A 17356-nucleotide genomic window follows, 5' to 3' on the forward strand; every position below is an offset into this window, starting at 1 on the left:
TCCAAGTATTGACACCAAAAGCTGTAGACGTGATCAATTGAAATGGGGAGGCTTAATAGGAAAAGTGTATGTACTCTATGTACGAACATTTCCCGATGCCCCGATCAGCTGAGTCGTACCCAATTGCACTTCCTCGTGGTTGTCACTACTAGATATAATTAGAACAGATGATCGTCCAAATGCAGGTGACATGTCAACTTATAGCACTGCCCTGGAAGTGTCCATTGGATGAATGCATGTGCGGGAACCAAGGCTGGGATGGCTGTTCGAGCCAGCGTACGGTGCCAAGGGCAACCCTAACCCTACACGGCAGAGAATGCATGGAAAGTGCCACCCGTAGGATTTCTGTTTTGTGTTTGTGGGGCCTCAAGTGTTTAGATCTTGCCTTTGAGTACCTGGTCGGATTGAGGCCTGGGTTCGTTGTGTAAGGCTTGGGCATTGAGCTCTCTAAGTGGCTTTGATAATCTAACCCTTTGAGAAGTGACACAAGTAAACTCTTGCTGGGGACTGGACCTATGCATATTGGGCTGAGTTATTTGGTGTTTTTTTTTTTTTTTTTTTAGGTGAGTTATTTGGTGTCTACCGTCGGATAATATATCGTTATAATGTTATAATACAACCATAAGGCTCGACGGGACCAAATGAACGCGCGAGTAGGCTCAATCCATAAGTCCATTGCCATGATTTAGATATTTATGCACGTACATAGCTGGTTGGATTGACTTCGCGAATTCGGTCTATTGGAGTAGCCTGCACTAGACACATATATAATCAGTTTTCGCGTTGGTGGCCAAACGAGAAGAGAAGAGTGCAGAGTTCCATCGAAAGCCTTCGAACTCCTGCAGATTCAGAATCAGAAAAAAAGTGCACGCTCAGCCCTGAACATGTGATTACTGACTTGAGACTAACCTGTAGCACGGACGGGTCTTCCCACCAAGGGGAGGAAATGGTGGGGAGGTACATACATAAGCTTGATGTGTAGAGCAGAGGTATTTAGGTTACTTGGTAAGGAATTAATTCGAATTCGAAGAATTCATGGACTCACTCGAGGGGCGGGTGCATATTGGAAAGAGGGGTACCGGGGGAAATCAATTCTTCTTCAGGTTGTATACCCGACCAGTTCAGAATTCTGCGATTCCAGTCGTCTTTGTACCCAGATGTTACATTGCAATTGCTGTTGTTGAATAAGGAAGCATTATGTGTTACCATGTCAGGTGAATAATTGTATGTGTTCCGACTGCGCTAGTTGCCGATGACGTACACCTGCATACACCTATGCAATTGAATTGTACTACTCGAGTTTAATAAATTTTCTTAGACTATGAATTCAGTTCTGACGAAAATTGAAAGATGCTACTTGGAGATCCGTATAGATTCTTCGGGCTTCCATGGTGTGAATGTAACTATTGTTCTTGGTCACCTTCATATTCGGTCCTTTTAGAATGATATACTACTTGTGTATAATAATAACCTTAGGTAGTCGTAAAAATCCAAGCAGTTATGTTCTGGCAGCTAATTGTATTCGTATACAAACTCGTACAAAACACAACCATAAGGCGCCTACGTACATGCATACTAATACGGAAAAAGAAAGCGGAGATTAAAAGGAATTGAGCATGTGTATATAATAAAAGGTGGAAATATCTAGTAAACTCAAACCCAGGTCGGCCTGTATTCCCTCTCAACCTTCTTCTGACTAACATTAACCAGCGAACCCAAGTAAGGTCCCAAGAGGTTTGGAGAACCCTCCTTCTCGTCATAGACCCTATGGGCCGAACCCGAGCGCTGCTCACCCCCAAGATCGATATTCTCAAACATCCCACCGTCCTCCTCACCCTCCAGCAGCATCCCATCCCTCAGCAGCATCTCCTCCTCCATCTTCATCCCCCTGTGTAACGCCCTCACCTCCATAATCCTCTCCTTCATATCCTGCACACTCCTCTCACCCACCATCTGACTCGGCAGTCTCACACACTTACACACCCTCGACCTCATCTCCGTGCTCTTCAAACTCCACTGCCCCTCCGTCGCCCACACAAGCACATGCATCACCATCACGTCCACCGCCCACGCCAGATTCGTCACCGATGCCGTCTCCCTCCCTCCCTTCCCGATGAAGCAGGCGCAGCTGACGAACGGGATGATGGCGCTGAGGAGCGCGGCCGTGCCCGCGGCGGGCGAGCCCGGGTGGTTGCGGATGTTGCGCGAGAAGAGTGGCGAGGAGCAGAGGAAGGAGGTGGCGAAGGTGGTGACGGTGCCGAGGGTGAGCAGTGCGAGGAGGGGCACGAGCATGAACGAGTGGGAAATGGTGAAGACGCAGTAGGTCTTTTTGCCGGGGTGGGGGATGTCGCGTAGCTTGAGGTGGGTTTCGATACTGGGGTGTGGTTGGTTAGCCTTTGAAGGTGGGGCGGGGGGAGTGTGTGTTTTGGGGGGGGGGGGGGGTACCCCGAGACTGAGAAGAGGCTGCAGGCTATGAAGACTACGAGTATGGGTGGGAAGACGTAGTAGAAGGAGCCCTTTACACTAATTTGTTTGCTCGTGCGGGTGTAGCCTTTTGACACCATATTTACGATCTCACGGAGCTGGTCCGAGAGTTTTAGCACCTCCATGTCTTGAGGGGAAGGAGGAGGAGCTAACCTTCTTGAAAAAGAAAAACCCCATGTACACCTTTATCGCGAAGTAGGCACTCATCATCGTCTTGGAGATAGCAGTACACATCACTGCATCTTTATTCATCCCAAGCCCGCCATTGATCAGCACATTCCCCATGATGAAGTACAGCACCGTTAGTAGACTCATCCCGATAGCCACTGTGTGTCTTGTTAGTGGTAGAACCCGCCAGGCATCAGGGTTGCATGGGGAACTTACAGGTGCAGCAGGTTGTCACCTCTCTGAAGTTGTGGATTCCGCGGGTCATCCAGACGTTTAAGAAGATTGTGCCAACGATTGCAAGGATAAACAGGATGTTCCCGGTGGAGTGGTTGAGGTGCTCTTGCTTGGTCTTTACTTTCCCTGTGCCGAGGATGGCAAGGCTTTGTGCGATTGCGGTGGTATTCATGGTTTTTATATATCTTGCGCCGTCCTGTAACTGTAGTAGGTGTTGACGATAGGATTGAGATTGTAGCGGAATTTGAAGGTAGTAACAGAAAGAAGACTGGTAGCTGAGATAGAGAGAGTGGATGGAGTAGTGGAAATAGTGTAGTGATGGTGGGGTAGTGGGAAGATTACAGCGACGAAGTTTAAGATTGTGGTAGTCGTTATGAAGCTACATGTAGTTGACCCCGGGCTTGGCCATAATATTCGTTTTTCAGATATGGCTAGCGTGGAATTAGTAGGCAAGCTGCATCATGAATTAGCACTCGGCAATATGTCACGTGGCTAGCGAAATTTGAGGTGGAGGATCACATTTACGCAGGGCAAATCAAAAAAGACGTGGACCATATCTAGTAACAATTCTACTTCTACGGCAAAGAAATGATCCCACTCCGTGCAACGAACCACGGGCACTTGTTACAAACGGTTATCAAAGAGCTATGCAGTATATCCCTTCGCTCGTCACAGCAAAATCGGAGACATATTAGGCCCGCGACGGCGTGGTGATATTCTAAAAATCTAGCTACCTACAGACTGTGGAGACACCTGAAAAGGGTATATGAGGGGTCACATAAGGCAACTCTACAGCAAAAGGTACACGGAATGAGGGTTGGGTTTATTACCGAGTAAAAGCTGCCCATTAGCGTCTAGTCATGGAAACACACGAAGAGATGTGTCCTAACTCCCTTAGCGACGTGTTCCGAGTCTACTGTGTCTCCAACGAGTCACATATAAAATTGCACCCCCGGGCTCCATTCCCTTTACAACTTACACGAAGGACGAGAACACCAAGACGATCCCTTCGTTCGTTTTGACGAGAAACGCTATTGGGGGTGTTTAACTTGTTCCAGCGACTTTCATCTCTAGTACACCTAATCCATACTCCATGAACCTCCTTAGGCTCGAAGTCACAGTTTGTGACCTCTTTTTCAACTGATCTTTCCACTCCTAGAGGATATTCACTCCCTGTAGCAGTTGGTATTTTGAATATCAACTCGGCTTTTTCTTGCGAAAACCGGGCACGAACGAAGAGATCCTGAACCATTAACCATCAAGTGATACGATAGTATCCACACTTGCGACAACATCACTACAGAACGCTATGAGTTTTCAAAGTATGTTATCGTCTTTATTTATCGTGATGAAGGTTTGCTTACAAAATAATTTGTTGCTATTAGGATTAGCTCTCCATTATGGAAGAGCCACGGCTACTGTCTTTGCTGCTCTCCTAATAATCTGGGAGTCACGAACCGGCCGCAACCACGAGCTTAAAAAGCTCGACTCGGGGTTGAGGCACGTCGGATCGGACGGTGACCGCTGCGAGTCGGGGGTTGGCCGCTGCGGATCGAAGATTGACCGCTGCGAGTCGAGATCCAACACGTCAAGTCCATCGTTGTTGAAACCGCTTTTCTCACCATGAGAGCGATTGATAGACTGAAAATCCCTGCGGCGATGGGTGCAAATCGTTGAGCAATGCATGAAGAGCGGTGGCAAAGAATGTGGCTTAGTCAAGAGAAAACGAGGAAGTGGTTGCTTGGTTTGTGAACGGAGTTTGGGTACGTTTATGCTGCACGGTGTTGCAGGCGGGTATGGTATGTCCGCAAGGTTTTCATTTTTTTCTGTTGTTGCTTGGTTTTGCTTGGATTTATTTCGTGAGAGAAAAAACGAACACATTAGGCCACGACGGCGTGGTGATATTCGAAAAATCTAGCTATCTACAGACTATAGAGACACTAGAAAAAGATATAGGGAAGATCACAGAAATTAACTTTACAGAAAGAGATTCAGAGAATAAGGGTTAGGTTTATTATCGAGTAAAAGCTCCCATTAGCGCCTGGTCGTGAAAACACACGAAGAGAGGGATATGTAAGAAATCATTGCCACCACTGTGCAGATGATGATATTAGCTAAGATACGGAGTAAGGACTCAATAAATAGGGTTAGAAATACCATGGAATACTGTATATTTCTATGGGTCTGGGGCAATGTAGACATCCCCGGTGATCCATCATCGAGCTTCACATTATTTTCCATGTGCAAGCGGGCACGTTCACAGGCGAGGCGTGCATAATAAACCGGCGGAACTAGAGAGATATTTAACGATTGGCCAATATTCACCAGATAAAAGAGGAGGCTATCAATACATACCCATGCTCACTGCCATAGTAGCTCTACCATACCCGTAGCAGAGGTTGTGACAGAGCTCTTGGAACTGGCCGGCACTGAGCTTATTGTCATCATACACTGCCACATAGCGAGTAGGGCGAACGGTCCCCTTGAGGGCAATATGGGCAACAAGAAAGATATCCTTCCCATTCCCGTTCTCGACAACCGTGCCTGGGAAGATGTTCCCCATCCTGTCGCCGTTCTCGCCGGGGCCCGGGAAGAAACGTGTGTGGTGGCGCTTAATGCAGAGCACGACGGTGATGGGGGCATTGGTGAGTTTCTTAAGCTCCTCGAGTTCGGTCCGTAGTTCTGACCCATACCCGCCCTCGGAAAGCCCGTCGCGGAAATAGATGACCCGTTCTGGCTCACGGGAGGTCTGTTTCTTGTAGCGGGTAAAGAGCTCCTGTGCCATTGGGCTGAAGTGCACGATCTTTTGGTCCAAAGGATCTTGCGAATCAGTCACCGCACTGAACTGCGCGCAGTGTAAATCATAATTTGCGGAAAGCGCGACAAACGCCGGTGGTGGCGGGACCAGGCGGAGTTGGGAGGGGTTTGGGTATGATGCCTCGCAGCCGATTACGAGGGTGGGCCTGCCGTTGAGGATTGGGTCTTCGATCATGGCGTTTATGCCGCCGAGTTTGATGTTGACTTTCATTGCGATGTTGCCAAAGTATTGGCCTGCGCTTTTGTCGCGGTTGTCTTTGATGGCGGAGTTGGCGAGCATGCATTGCGATGCGATGCCGAGCTTTGTGTCGCAGATGCGCTTTATTTGGGCGTAGAGATCTTTCTGTTCACACTCGAGTAGGAAAACTAGTAGGTTTGGCCGGGCCTTTGTCTGTGTCTGGATTTTTAGAAGGAGTTCGAGAATATGTCTGGATATGTCCCCCTGCGGGTCGCAGACACTGGTTATGGTTGGGCCTGGGGGCATCTGGAGTCCGTATTTTCGGAATTCAGTGCAGCACATTCTGGTAAGTCTCTTAAGCTCATTATCGCTCCTGCGGGTGCGTGGAGCACCGGGAAAGTACATTAGACCCCATTGAGTGACCGATTGTGCCTAACGTTTCCCATCTGGTGAGCTTGATTCATGGTTTTTTTGTTGCATTCGGGAGTCTTACTTTGCAGAATGTTTTAAAACCTAAATTCCAACGTCCTGGAACCTTTAGTCCTTGGTATTCGGTTCCGGTTTGGTAGATGGGAATCACAGGTTTCAGAACGTTCGCCTCGACTTGCATGAACGCCGGGTTGACCGATACTCCAAACTCCTTGAGTACACGCTGCTTGTTCCAACCAATTGCTTTCACGTTCTCCGCGATCTGGTCTTTGCGGACACATGGTGGTGCAGTTGCGAATTTGGTGAAATCTGAGGTATGTTTACCCTTGAGGGCCTCGGTCCACCGCTCACCATCCGCAACATAACATAGCTCCAATGGATACTTTCCCTCCTTTCTGCATACAACCATGGGTAGTTGTGGGAATCTGAGGATGATGTTATACTGCTGTCTGTAGTAGTCTTCAACACTTATTGTCTCCATCGTCACTGTTTCCTCGCCGGTAACTGGATCTTTGTCAAATCTCCTCTTGCTAAACGTCTCTCGAGAGGCGCCATGCTGGGTTAGTCTCATAACGCGCCTCACCAAGTCCTTTTTTGGACCTTCCTGTATGTGTTTGACTTGGAATCCCACTCCAATAAACTTCCTCATAATCTCCCGCAGTCTCTGGGGATCTGCGTGGTATACGTCTCCAGGTTGCAGTACGTTTATATTCGCCAAACCACAAATCGCATCGAGAAAGATGATACCAGGCTTGATGAATGCTGCAGTTATGGTATCCACATTGACAGTGAGTTTCCCAAAGCGTACAGCGATGTTCTGATAGAAGCCGCGCCAGGCTTCGAGAACCCGGTTAGAGGATGTGAGGCCTGATGTTGTTTCTGGCGTACGGTGGAAATAAGCTGTTGATTTGTTGCCATGGCCACTCATAAATCTTTTGCTGGATCGGCACGTAGAAGAGCATTTAGGAATTTCAAGCAGATTTCAATCTGCTCCTCCTTGCTGAAGTCAGCGACGTCGTCCAGTGAAGTGGTTCGACAGCTCTCGTTGCGGAGCCATTTGATGAATGGGTCTGTGCTAAGTTTTCCAGTGCAGCTGATATCGATGTTGCAGCCAAACTTTCTCCCAGGGCGAGATCCTGGGAGTTCAAGGCGGTATCTAAAGGGGTCAACGGGGAATGGTAGCTTTTCTGTTGACCACCCAATGGAGACGCCGTCAAAGACAAAGCCGTTTCCAAGAATGCTTTTTATCTCGGGATTCTCCATGACCTTTCGTACCATACTCGGAGAGCACTGCTTAATCTCGGATTCGTCCAGATATCCGCCAGACCTCCTTGGATCGCCAGTAACCCGGATCTATTTGCACTTGTGAGTCTTGCCAATATCTATTGAAAGAGCTGGTTTTAAAAAACTTACATCATATTGGAAAATGTCAATGCATGGAAGAGATTGAACTTCAAAGTGGTTTGTGAACACTGTTATTCTTGAATAACAACTGTTGTTCTCGGATGTACGAGTTGACTGGTATTTCGATCAGTCATTTAGGCCGGTATCAAGAATATCGAGACTTACTAGCTTAAGGATCTTTCCATTTACAGCATTCGAAGATTGTTCTGGAGGTTCTACATCTACCCCAACTGCCCTTGGGGCCAGATTGTTATTGCCACGGGAGTCCCTGGAGTGGTCGCCACGGTTGCCCCTGTTGTTTCTCTGATCCTGAGCTCCGCCATCTCTATGACGTCTCATATCATGAGCCCTGCCGTCCATACGGTTATCTAAAATTATCAATTAGATTAGTTTTTGCAACCTCTGAAGCTTAACTTGCCAAAACCCACTGCCGGGCCATTTCTATTGTATGAACCACGGTCATATGCACCTCGACTCTCTCTAACAACACTCTGTGGTTGATTTCGTTGAATATTATGACTACTCCCTCGCCCGCTCCTTTGGCCGTTCCTTTGACCGTTAAACCTATTTCCAGCAAAATCCCGAGCCCGGGCCCGAGCGTCATTCGCCTCATCCTCGACACTCAGGGTCTGGAAACTATGGGCAGCATTAATGCCGTTTCCGCCATGCGGATCGTGTGAACCATGAGCAGAAATATAACCGCTATCAGCAGGAATAGATTGAGCACGATAGTGCGGATTATGGGTGCTGTCTGCAATAGATGATGTGGAAACGTTGCTGGGGACTGAAGACACTGCTCTAGGACGTTGCGGTAGTGTTGCGGTTGTCGGGGCATTGATACCCGCATTTGGGGGGTTGAAAGTACTCTGGTGTGGTAATACTACTCGTGGTCTTGTTTGCAGCCTGTTTATACCTGTATTAGGAGGGTTGTAAGTGCTTTGGTGGGGCAACATCCCTCGCGGGGCAGTTGGTGGTGCATCGAAACTAGGCATCGTTCGTGGGACAGTTCGCGGTCCATTGATACCTGCGTTCGGGGGGTTGTATGCACTTTGTACTGCTCGCGGGCCAGCTGGTGGTCCATTAATACCCGCATTAGGAGGGCTATAAGCACGTTCCTGAGGCGGCACCCCCCGCGGGGAAACTGATGGCACATCCACAGCCACCGTAGAAGAGCCATAAAACCCTCTAAACGGTGCCGTCTGCGGGGCAGCCGGTGGTGGTACAGCAACATTGTAGTGGCCTCCTGCCTGTCGGGGTGCGTAGGACTCTTCGGGCTCGTGCTGCCAGTTCACATCTGGTGGGTCCCGGGACTTTGCGCTGCGCTCCGAGGCGGCGGTTTCGTCGGAGGATGAGCGCGCGCCAGAGGAGCTGGGGGGGGGGGGGGGGGGGTTAGTGCGGGGTGTGGTGAGATGGGATGGGATGAAAGAGTGTGATGGGTAGGCGGGAAGAGGAGAAAGAAGAAGCTATGGCCATAGATGCCATGGTATTGTATTCATCCATCCCCCACGAGCAGCTGGGTACGAACTACAGCCGCCCATGCAGGAGCTAATGAAGCGGGAAAAAGGGGGGGTAGGAGATGGAGGATGAAAAAGCAGAGGAATACGAACCGGTCACTTTCAGTATAGTACGCATTTTCCGCTATGCCGTGGTCCTCGCGGTTTCGGACCTTGGAGTTCACGTCGCGGGCAGGCGATTCGCTGCGGGTGCGCGGCTTGCGGCGTGGGCGTAGGCGTGGGCGTAGGCGTGTCTGGGTGGACATGGTAGTAGTATTGGGGGGGGGGGAGGGGGGTTGAGTTGGGATGTGTTGGGGTGGGTGGGGTGGGTGGGTGGGTTTGGATGGAAGGGGGACTGTGGCTTGGTGGGGTGTGGAGGTTGGAGGTGGAGTAGATGGGATGGAGGGGTTGGAAGGTAAGATTAGATGAAGGCAGAGTGGAGGGGTTGTGGGTGGGAAGATTGTGTGGGTGTGGGCGGTGTGGAGGCACACAGCATAGAATGGGCTTTGGGGGGGCGGGGGCGGGGGCGGGCTGAATGGACGCTAGGAGACTAGACTACATGCTACTTCATGCTGAGTACATGTAGGGTCAATGCTCTGCCATTGATGTAGAAGTTTATCAGATATTCCGTCTTAGAGCTCTAGAGTCACTTCTTTTAGTCAGTCCCCCAAAGAGTCTAACACCCGAACCTGGTGACTAAGCAAAAAAAACCATCGAGTGATCCCCCATGACCGACCACCAATCCACCAACACACCCACTACCTCCCCAGCCTACGACCAAGTTTCTTCAAATCCCTCTTCCCATCCCGTTTCGCCTTCTTACGCTCTTCAGCCTCAGCTGCAACACAACACACATTAGCGCCACCAATGGCATGGTGCCAGCCAGGATATGAACTAAACTCACCATCATAATCCACCTTCGGATCCGCGTCATAGGCGTCCAGGTGCGCACATCGTCAAACGCAATCTTTAGCAGCCGCTTCTCCTCCCTCTCGGAGGCGAGGCGCGCGGCTCTGCTGGCGGGGCTGTGCGGCGTGTGGGTTTCTTCTTCTTGGGGGTGCCAGGGTGTGGCTTCTGCTTCGTCGTCGTCGTCGTCGTCTTCGGGGTCGTCGTCGGCGGTGGGGCTTCTTCTTTCTGTTTTGGGTCCTTGCTTGGCTGTGTTGTGGTGCGGCTCTGCTGATGCTTCTGAGGAGGGGCTCTCTTCTTTTGGCACTGGGGAGTCTTCTGGTGGTTCGGCTTTGATGGCGGGGATGCCTGCTTCGGCTTCTTGCGGCTCGGGTTTTATGGCAATGGTATCTTGCTGCTTAGTATCCTTCTCCTTCTTGATACCCTTTCCCTTCTTAATACCCCCCCCTCCTCTTCCTCCTCCCCCTCCTCCTCACCATCCCCATCATCATCATCCCCCTCCTCCTCCTCAGCCAGCCTCCGCCGTTCCCTAGATCTTATCCCATACCGCCACAGATACCGCAGCATCGCCGCGCGCGCCGCCTTGTGCGTGCTCCGGTGGAAGTCCTTCTGGCAGCTTAGGCTGGCGGCGGTGCAGCGGACTGTAGATTTGTGCATTAGTGCGCGGGGGCGGGGGCGGGGGCGGGGTTTCGTGGGTTTAGTAGTATTACGGGGATCAGTAGTAGTGCGGGGTCTGGTTGTGGAGGTGGAGGAGATGGAGGAGTTGGATTTGCGTTTGGATTTGGGCGGCGGGTACGGGGGTGAGGTGAAAGAGGTCGGGGTGGCTTTTGTGCTTTGGCGGGTTGCGCGCGGCATTGTGGGGTGTTTTGAGGGATGGTGCTGGAGGTGGTGGGAATGGAATGGGCGGGGGATTAGTTGGGGAGACGCGACGTGACGGGTGCGGTGCCAAGACAGTGTGGGTGGTGGCGTGACAACGCGGCGTGAAACTGAAGCTTTGTTTGCGGTGGGGAAATGGGGCGGAAAGGGACAGATGGAAATGGGGTTGGCTAGAAGCTGCTTCTTATCAGACTCCCTGGATTGGTTATTTTAACGCCTTAAAGAGGGGTTTTGGGAATGGGGGAGTGGAATGGAATGGTTGTGCTGCTGTGCAAAGAGGCTCTTTCGGACTGGTTTGGTGGGACGGTGATTGAGGTGCCAATGATCATGCTGCGTTAAAACTAGACTACCTATCTAAACCACAGAAACAAAAAACGAGACCAAAATAACAGAACAACAGAAAAACCTCGCACCGTGATGCAATCCAATTACGACTATACCATTAACCACCCCCATCTCCCCAAGTCCCCTCCCCTCCCCCCCCCCCCCCCTCTCTCAACATCCTCCTAAACCTCCCTACACCACTTCCCCAACACCGCCCTCCCCCCGCCCGTGCCCCCCCTCTCCACAACCCCCCCAATCTCCCCCAACCCAACCTCAACCCTCCACATCCCCTCCGCCCCCCCACCCCCCTTGCCCACCGCCGTCAACAACCCCCACCCCGCCAACCGCTCCCACGCCCCCCTTGCCACCTCCCTCCCCCACACCCGCCCCGCAACAACCCCCGCCGCAGCAGCAGCAACCTTAACCCCCCCAACAAGCCCCGCATACTCACTATACGCCATGCTGAAATTACACGTGTCTGTATCACTCACGATATCCAACCGCGCCGCAGCAATCAGCAGCGACAGCTCTAGGTCGCTGAGGCCGGAGAGGACGCACAGCACATTATCTGGCTCGCCGAGCGCGGGCGCGAACGCGTCTGCCCCCGGAAACACACCGCCCAAGGAGGGCAGTGCGGACACGGCCATGACGCACTCGTTGAGGAACGCGCGGACTGACGCGGAGCGCGCGAACGCGCGGCGCAGGTGTGTCTGGAAGGCGGGGGTGTCGTGGAGGGCGTCGAGGTGGGTGTTCCAGTGCTTGTAGATGGCGGGGGGGTCGTATGTAGTGGTTGTGTCTGCGGCGAGGGAGGGGCGGATGCGCGCCCAGAAGGCGGCGAGGGTGGGTGGTGGGTGGAGGTGGACTGTGCGTTGTGAGAAGCGGGACTTGACGCGTTTTTCGAGGGAGTGGGTTATTGTGAGGTGGGTTGTTGTGCCGATGACGGCGATGGGGGCGCTGCGCGATTGGGCAATGTCGAAGAGGTTGTAGAGCAGGGTTTGGCGCGGGTGCGTGGTGAAGAGGTCGAATTCGTCGAGGAGGAAGATGACGCTGAGGGAGGTTTTTGGGGCGGGGGAGGCGTGCGGGGAGGTGGGGGGGTGCTGGTGGCGAGGTCGTCCGGGTGCGAGAGCATGGCGAGGATGGTGGTGAGGGTGTCAGCGAAGGAGGTCTTGGGCGTGTCGGAGGCGGGAAGCGCCATTTCGTGGCCGAGTTGGCGCAGGATCTCGCGCAGGGCGAGGCGGTCGTCGGTTTGGTGGAACCCGGTGAGGCGGACGGTGTGGAAGTCGTGCGGGTGCTGGAGTTTGAGGTCGGCGATGGCGCTTTCGACGAGCTGTGCGGGGGCAATGTGTTAGCTTTTTTGTATATGATAATAATAGTAATGATATTGGTAGTCAATGATTGAGATGTGCTGGAAATGATCAGATGAACGGGGTTTTTTTTGTGTGTGTGTGTGTGCTTACTGTAGTTTTGCCACTGCCGCGCGCGCCAATGATCAACATCGAGTTTCCCTCTCCCGCAGTGACAGTCTGCTCCAGCAGATTCCGCACATGCGCCTCCTCCTCCTCCACGCCCACGAGCTTGACACGCTCCCGCCCCATCAGCTTGGGCAGCAGGTGCTTCTTCAGCGCCTTCATCGCCGCCTGGTCAAACTTCTTTGCCGGCGCACCACCGTTCTGCTTCTTCTTCTCAGCCGTCTTCCTCGGCTCATCGTCGATCGCAAACGGATCCTTCATCCCGTCCAGCTCCACCGTCTTCTTCGCCGGCGTCGGCATCGAGCGCCGCCGAGCAGCCTTCTCCTTCTCCCGGTCCTTCTGCGCGGTTGCTAGTGCCGGTGCTGGCGCTGCAGCGATCCGACCATCCCCGCCGACAACGTCCTCGTCAGGGTCCACCTCCTCTTCCGCCTCGACCTCGACCGCGATGTCTTCATCCTCCCCCTCCGCATCCGTCTCATGCACACTCCCGTACCCGCCCCTCGCGGCGCGCACCGCCGCACTCGGCGTCCCGTCCTCCTCCCCCGGCAGCGCATCAGCGCGCGGCGCATCCTTCTTTCTTGCGCGCGGCGGCTTCGAGCGCGGCTTAATCGTCGTCGCGGGGGTGGTGGGCAGGTCAACGGCTTTGGCAGCGACCTTGATCGGCGAGGAGCGTGTGGTGTGTGGCGAGCGCGTGAGCGGGTCGTCGTCGGATTCGCCGACGGATGTGCGCCGCGACTTGTAGGTGATGCGTGGCTTGGGGCGGCGCTTGGGCGTGGGGTTGACGCGCTGTGATTGGGAGAGTTCGTCGGAGGAGGGGGCGTCGAAGACGTCGCCGGTGGGGAGGGGGAGGTCGGCGTCTTCTTGTTCTCCTTCTCTTTCTTCTCCTTCTTCTTCTACTGCTGCTGCTAGGGGGGGGTCCCCGGCCGGGACTGCTGCTGCTGCCGCTTGGGTTTCAGGGGCAGTGGCAGACCGGCTGTTCCGTGTCGTCGTGGCGGGGGTCTTGCGGCGGCCGCTGGCTCCTCCGGCTTTGGGCGTCGACGGGGCTGCTGTCTGTGTCGGCGCCTCCAGTGTGTTCCGCCGTGGTCTCCCGGGCGCCCTCTTACCGCTCACAGTCTCTTCACTCACTATCGCTCCGCCCCCAGCGTCAATCCCATCCCCGTTCTCGTCCTGGCGCCCCGTCTCCTTCTCCTCCGGCGATCGCGCACGCGTCGGGGGCGTGCCTGAGGCGATTCGCACACGCTTCGACGAGGCCGGCTGGGCGGCGGAACCGGGTGTTTTGCGCTTCGGTGGCATTGCTGTTTTGTATGTGTGTTCGGGCGTTGTGTGTGTTGTTGATGGTCGAATTCCGGGCTGCGGGTTGCAGTGTTGAGCTCTGGGAGCGATAAACAGCTGGCTGGTGAGACAGGGTTAGGGTTGGTTGGGGGCTTGGCGTGCGAGTGAGATTTGGAGATCGGAATTGCGCAGAGAGAAGGAGCGTGTTTCTGGGAACTTTTCTGGTCAGCGCGTATTTCTTCTTTGCACTGGAGTGTGGGGCAGACCTTCTGATGGCCGAATCGGCGAAGTCAAGGGACAATGCCGACTTTGGGGCGCTAAAGATCATGCATGCAGAGAATCAATTGGTGCAGAAGTACTGGAGGAATGTATCAAGCACATGTACTTACTAACAGCACAGCGTGTATCGAGATATTGTGGACAATCTCCAGTACAACCCAAGATGTTGTGAAAGGGAAAGTAAAGCTACTGAACGGGGATATATCCAGATGGACCTGATTGCTTATTACTGCTATTCTTGGTATACGTATACCGGCGGCGTAGTGGCCGTGAGATCCATCGATGGCAATTGTATGAACACAAGTGACCATGACGTGGAGCCATGGAGCGGAGGTGCCGTTTGATAGGCTGTGTTGGATTGATCCTTTGTTAACTTATTAATCCTCTGCGGTCCTGTATATTGAAACGTCTTGTAGCCGCAGATGTGTACATGTAGTTATAACTACATGTATATCGATATATCTTTTTTTGTTTGGCTATAAAATTGTCAATTAGAAACCCGATTTGCAATTAATTTGTCTTCCGGTTGCTCCGAGAAGGGTTTCAAGAGACGTTATCTTGTGTTTACCGGAAAAGACCAAGTTGTTGGTTGTGAACTGTCCTCCATCCTCGGTGGTGAGATCGAGAGACCAGATTTTGCACAAACATACATGTACGCATATGCAAACTCATCATATAAAAAGAGTATTTAACCGCTCATATCTCCCTTATCATCCATCTTCATCTCCATCATCGATGCATAAGCCCCCGCGAACGTTATATGGCTGTCATAAAAAGCTTAATCATGATCCCCGTTATCAATGATCAGCACTAAGCCCCCTTCACCGTCTTCCAGGCTATTCCCTGGCTCCCGTTATTGACTCCACTTCGTCAATTTAGAGATGCACCCGTGCCCCACAACCATTGATACCCTTCCCTTGGATGGGAACCGTGAAACATGAAACGGTTTCACCAAGCCAGGCCGTACCCGCTTGCATATGTGCCAGCAACTCCCCACAGGCCATTAGTGCATTGAAATTATACCGGGTAGGTGACAACGGCATTTCAAGGGTACAATCCTCCGTCCAATACCCTTATATGACAGGTGATATGACAGGTGACAAGAGAGACTTGGCCAAGCAGCCCCCCAGATAGCGGTGTCGGCCTCTCCGGCATTCCGTGGTCCCTGCATGGGGGGGGGATATAGACACATAAGATATAACATATGTAGTTTAGTAATCTAGCTCCACTATTATTACCGCAGAAACAAGAATTTCCCCATATCGGCTTGCAAAAAGTGACGCGGTGGGTGAGACCAATCGGAGAAGCTCAGTGGTCTTTACCTAATAAACTGACACATGAAAATCCCACTGTGCCACCAGGAAACCAGGCGTTCAGCTCCATATTCAACCTACACTGCATATGTGGTAGTTTTTTCTATTGATTCTTTGAATACTGGTCAGAAAATCGTTATCGTGGGCTTTTTGGTGGTGGTGCACATACCCCTATTTTCTTAACAGAGTACATCATGGACAATGACACTGCGTTGATAATCCTCTCGTTTGCGCTCCTCCGCTGACTTCAATTACCGAGGACCGTAAATACGAGTATTACTACTAGTATGGGCTACCAAGAGGCCTCCGGGATTACAGTCCGTGTACTAATGACTTGCAATGTAAACATGGATGGAAATATGGGTACTTGAGAGGATCTCTTGAGTCGACAGCGGGCCCCACTTGTCATTAGAAAAAACACCTCAAACGCACCGACATGAAAGAGCTCTGTGGACTAGTAACCAGGCCTCTCCCCAATTGGAGGCACAAGCGGTGTCAAAAAGCTATGGGCAGCCACAAAGATCTTTTCCTAGTGCTACTAATGCTGCTGCTTGAAAGGATAGGAATTAGGAAGTACATGTAGTTATCATGCACATGCTGCTCCTGGAATAGTGCCCGTGGAGATGCTTCAATATAATTCAGACTCGATAATTTTATAATTACGCAGTCCGGAGTCCGGAGATGCGACTCATGAGGAACGCTATTGAGTTAGTGCGAGTGAAGTCGCGAAGATCCCTCCTCACATCATGATCACTGACCGCTAGTTAGGGCGTGGCCCCCCCCCGGCCCCCCCAGCTTGGCCCCGCAAATGCATCGTCGGTTAGTATCAACACCGCTGGAGAGCCCAGACCAACTACTTCTACCCTAGCCCTACCTCTTTATTCCCGCAAGAAAAGAAAAAAAAAATCATAAAAAGAGGTTAAGGGGAGAGAGAGAGAGAGAGAGAAAGGGAAAATCTCACATAACGTACATATTTCACAAGCTGCGCATACAAGAGGCCAATGAATTGTAACGCCGATTTCTATGACAAATATTTATCCATGAAGGGGCATTGTTATTCTGAATCAGGGTCAAAATCACTCGAATTTCTTGATCACAAAAAATCAACCGATGATATGAAACCAATTTACATAAAGACTTACTCCTACAGCACAGCAAGCAACCAAACCCAATCCAACCCAAGCACCCAAGAACTTTTTTCTCACTACGCTACCTCGATCCGTTGAAAGGAATGCGCATACCCATACGTACATATATATAGGGTCCTAACTAATCAAAATCACGATTTCCAGCGTACGGCTAGTGTAGTCTCGTGGCTACCCAACATGGCAATCATGTCCAGAGGGAGAGGGAATAATAGGAGCCGGCGGGCGGGATCCGGGATCGAATGTCGAACGTGGAGGTCGAGCTTATTTCTTATGTTGCGTCTTGAGGATTCGATTCTTGGCCTACATTACATACTGCACACATGGCATGTAGGGCCGGGTACGTCTCTAAAACAGTCCCCAACTGCCCTAGCCGGAGAAATTCCCCGGAGTGAGTGCTGGGGGTACTGTTTCATGGGGGGAGGTACTTGGGTAGTTGGGTACATGTAGTTGATACATGGGACGGTTGGTCGGGAGGTATATAGTTGGGTATATTAATATGGGACCGACCGACTGAGAGTTAGTTAGTTAGTTGCGCATGGGACATCACGTGGTTTGTGATACG

The 17356-nt window shown here is 51.9% G+C and overlaps 4 protein-coding genes across 4 annotated transcripts; all 4 read right to left on the minus strand.

Annotated features, from left to right (window-relative positions):
- Positions 1-1653: 1653 nt before the first annotated feature.
- Positions 1654-3058, minus strand: LAJ45_10827 (uncharacterized protein; the record flags this gene model as incomplete). The annotated part of the gene is made up of 4 exons (XM_046120342.1): positions 1654-2374; positions 2446-2582; positions 2638-2810; positions 2869-3058. The coding sequence occupies 4 exons, from the start codon at positions 3056-3058 to the stop codon at positions 1654-1656; spliced, it is 1221 nt and encodes a 406-aa protein (XP_045966467.1).
- A 1909-nt stretch (positions 3059-4967) lies between these two features.
- On the minus strand, positions 4968-9473 carry LAJ45_10828 (uncharacterized protein; the record flags this gene model as incomplete). Its single annotated transcript, XM_046120343.1, has 9 exons — positions 4968-4979; positions 5044-5177; positions 5242-6313; positions 6375-7210; positions 7261-7663; positions 7724-7828; positions 7880-8082; positions 8133-9082; positions 9322-9473. The coding sequence occupies 9 exons, from the start codon at positions 9471-9473 to the stop codon at positions 4968-4970; spliced, it is 3867 nt and encodes a 1288-aa protein (XP_045966468.1).
- A 521-nt stretch (positions 9474-9994) lies between these two features.
- LAJ45_10829 (uncharacterized protein) lies at positions 9995-10968 on the minus strand (the record flags this gene model as incomplete). Its single annotated transcript, XM_046120344.1, has 3 exons — positions 9995-10045; positions 10112-10507; positions 10555-10968. The coding sequence occupies 3 exons, from the start codon at positions 10966-10968 to the stop codon at positions 9995-9997; spliced, it is 861 nt and encodes a 286-aa protein (XP_045966469.1).
- A 527-nt stretch (positions 10969-11495) lies between these two features.
- On the minus strand, positions 11496-14075 carry LAJ45_10830 (uncharacterized protein; the record flags this gene model as incomplete). The annotated part of the gene is made up of 3 exons (XM_046120345.1): positions 11496-12267; positions 12360-12640; positions 12771-14075. 3 exons carry the CDS (start codon positions 14073-14075, stop codon positions 11496-11498), a joined length of 2358 nt encoding a protein of 785 aa, XP_045966470.1.
- Between the last annotated feature and the right edge of the window lie 3281 nt (positions 14076-17356).

The sequence above is a fragment of the Morchella importuna genome (genome assembly GCF_003444635.1).
Source record: "Morchella importuna strain M04M26 chromosome Unknown Morimp01GS051, whole genome shotgun sequence".
In the NCBI taxonomy this organism is placed as follows: Eukaryota; Fungi; Ascomycota; class Pezizomycetes; order Pezizales; family Morchellaceae; genus Morchella; species Morchella importuna.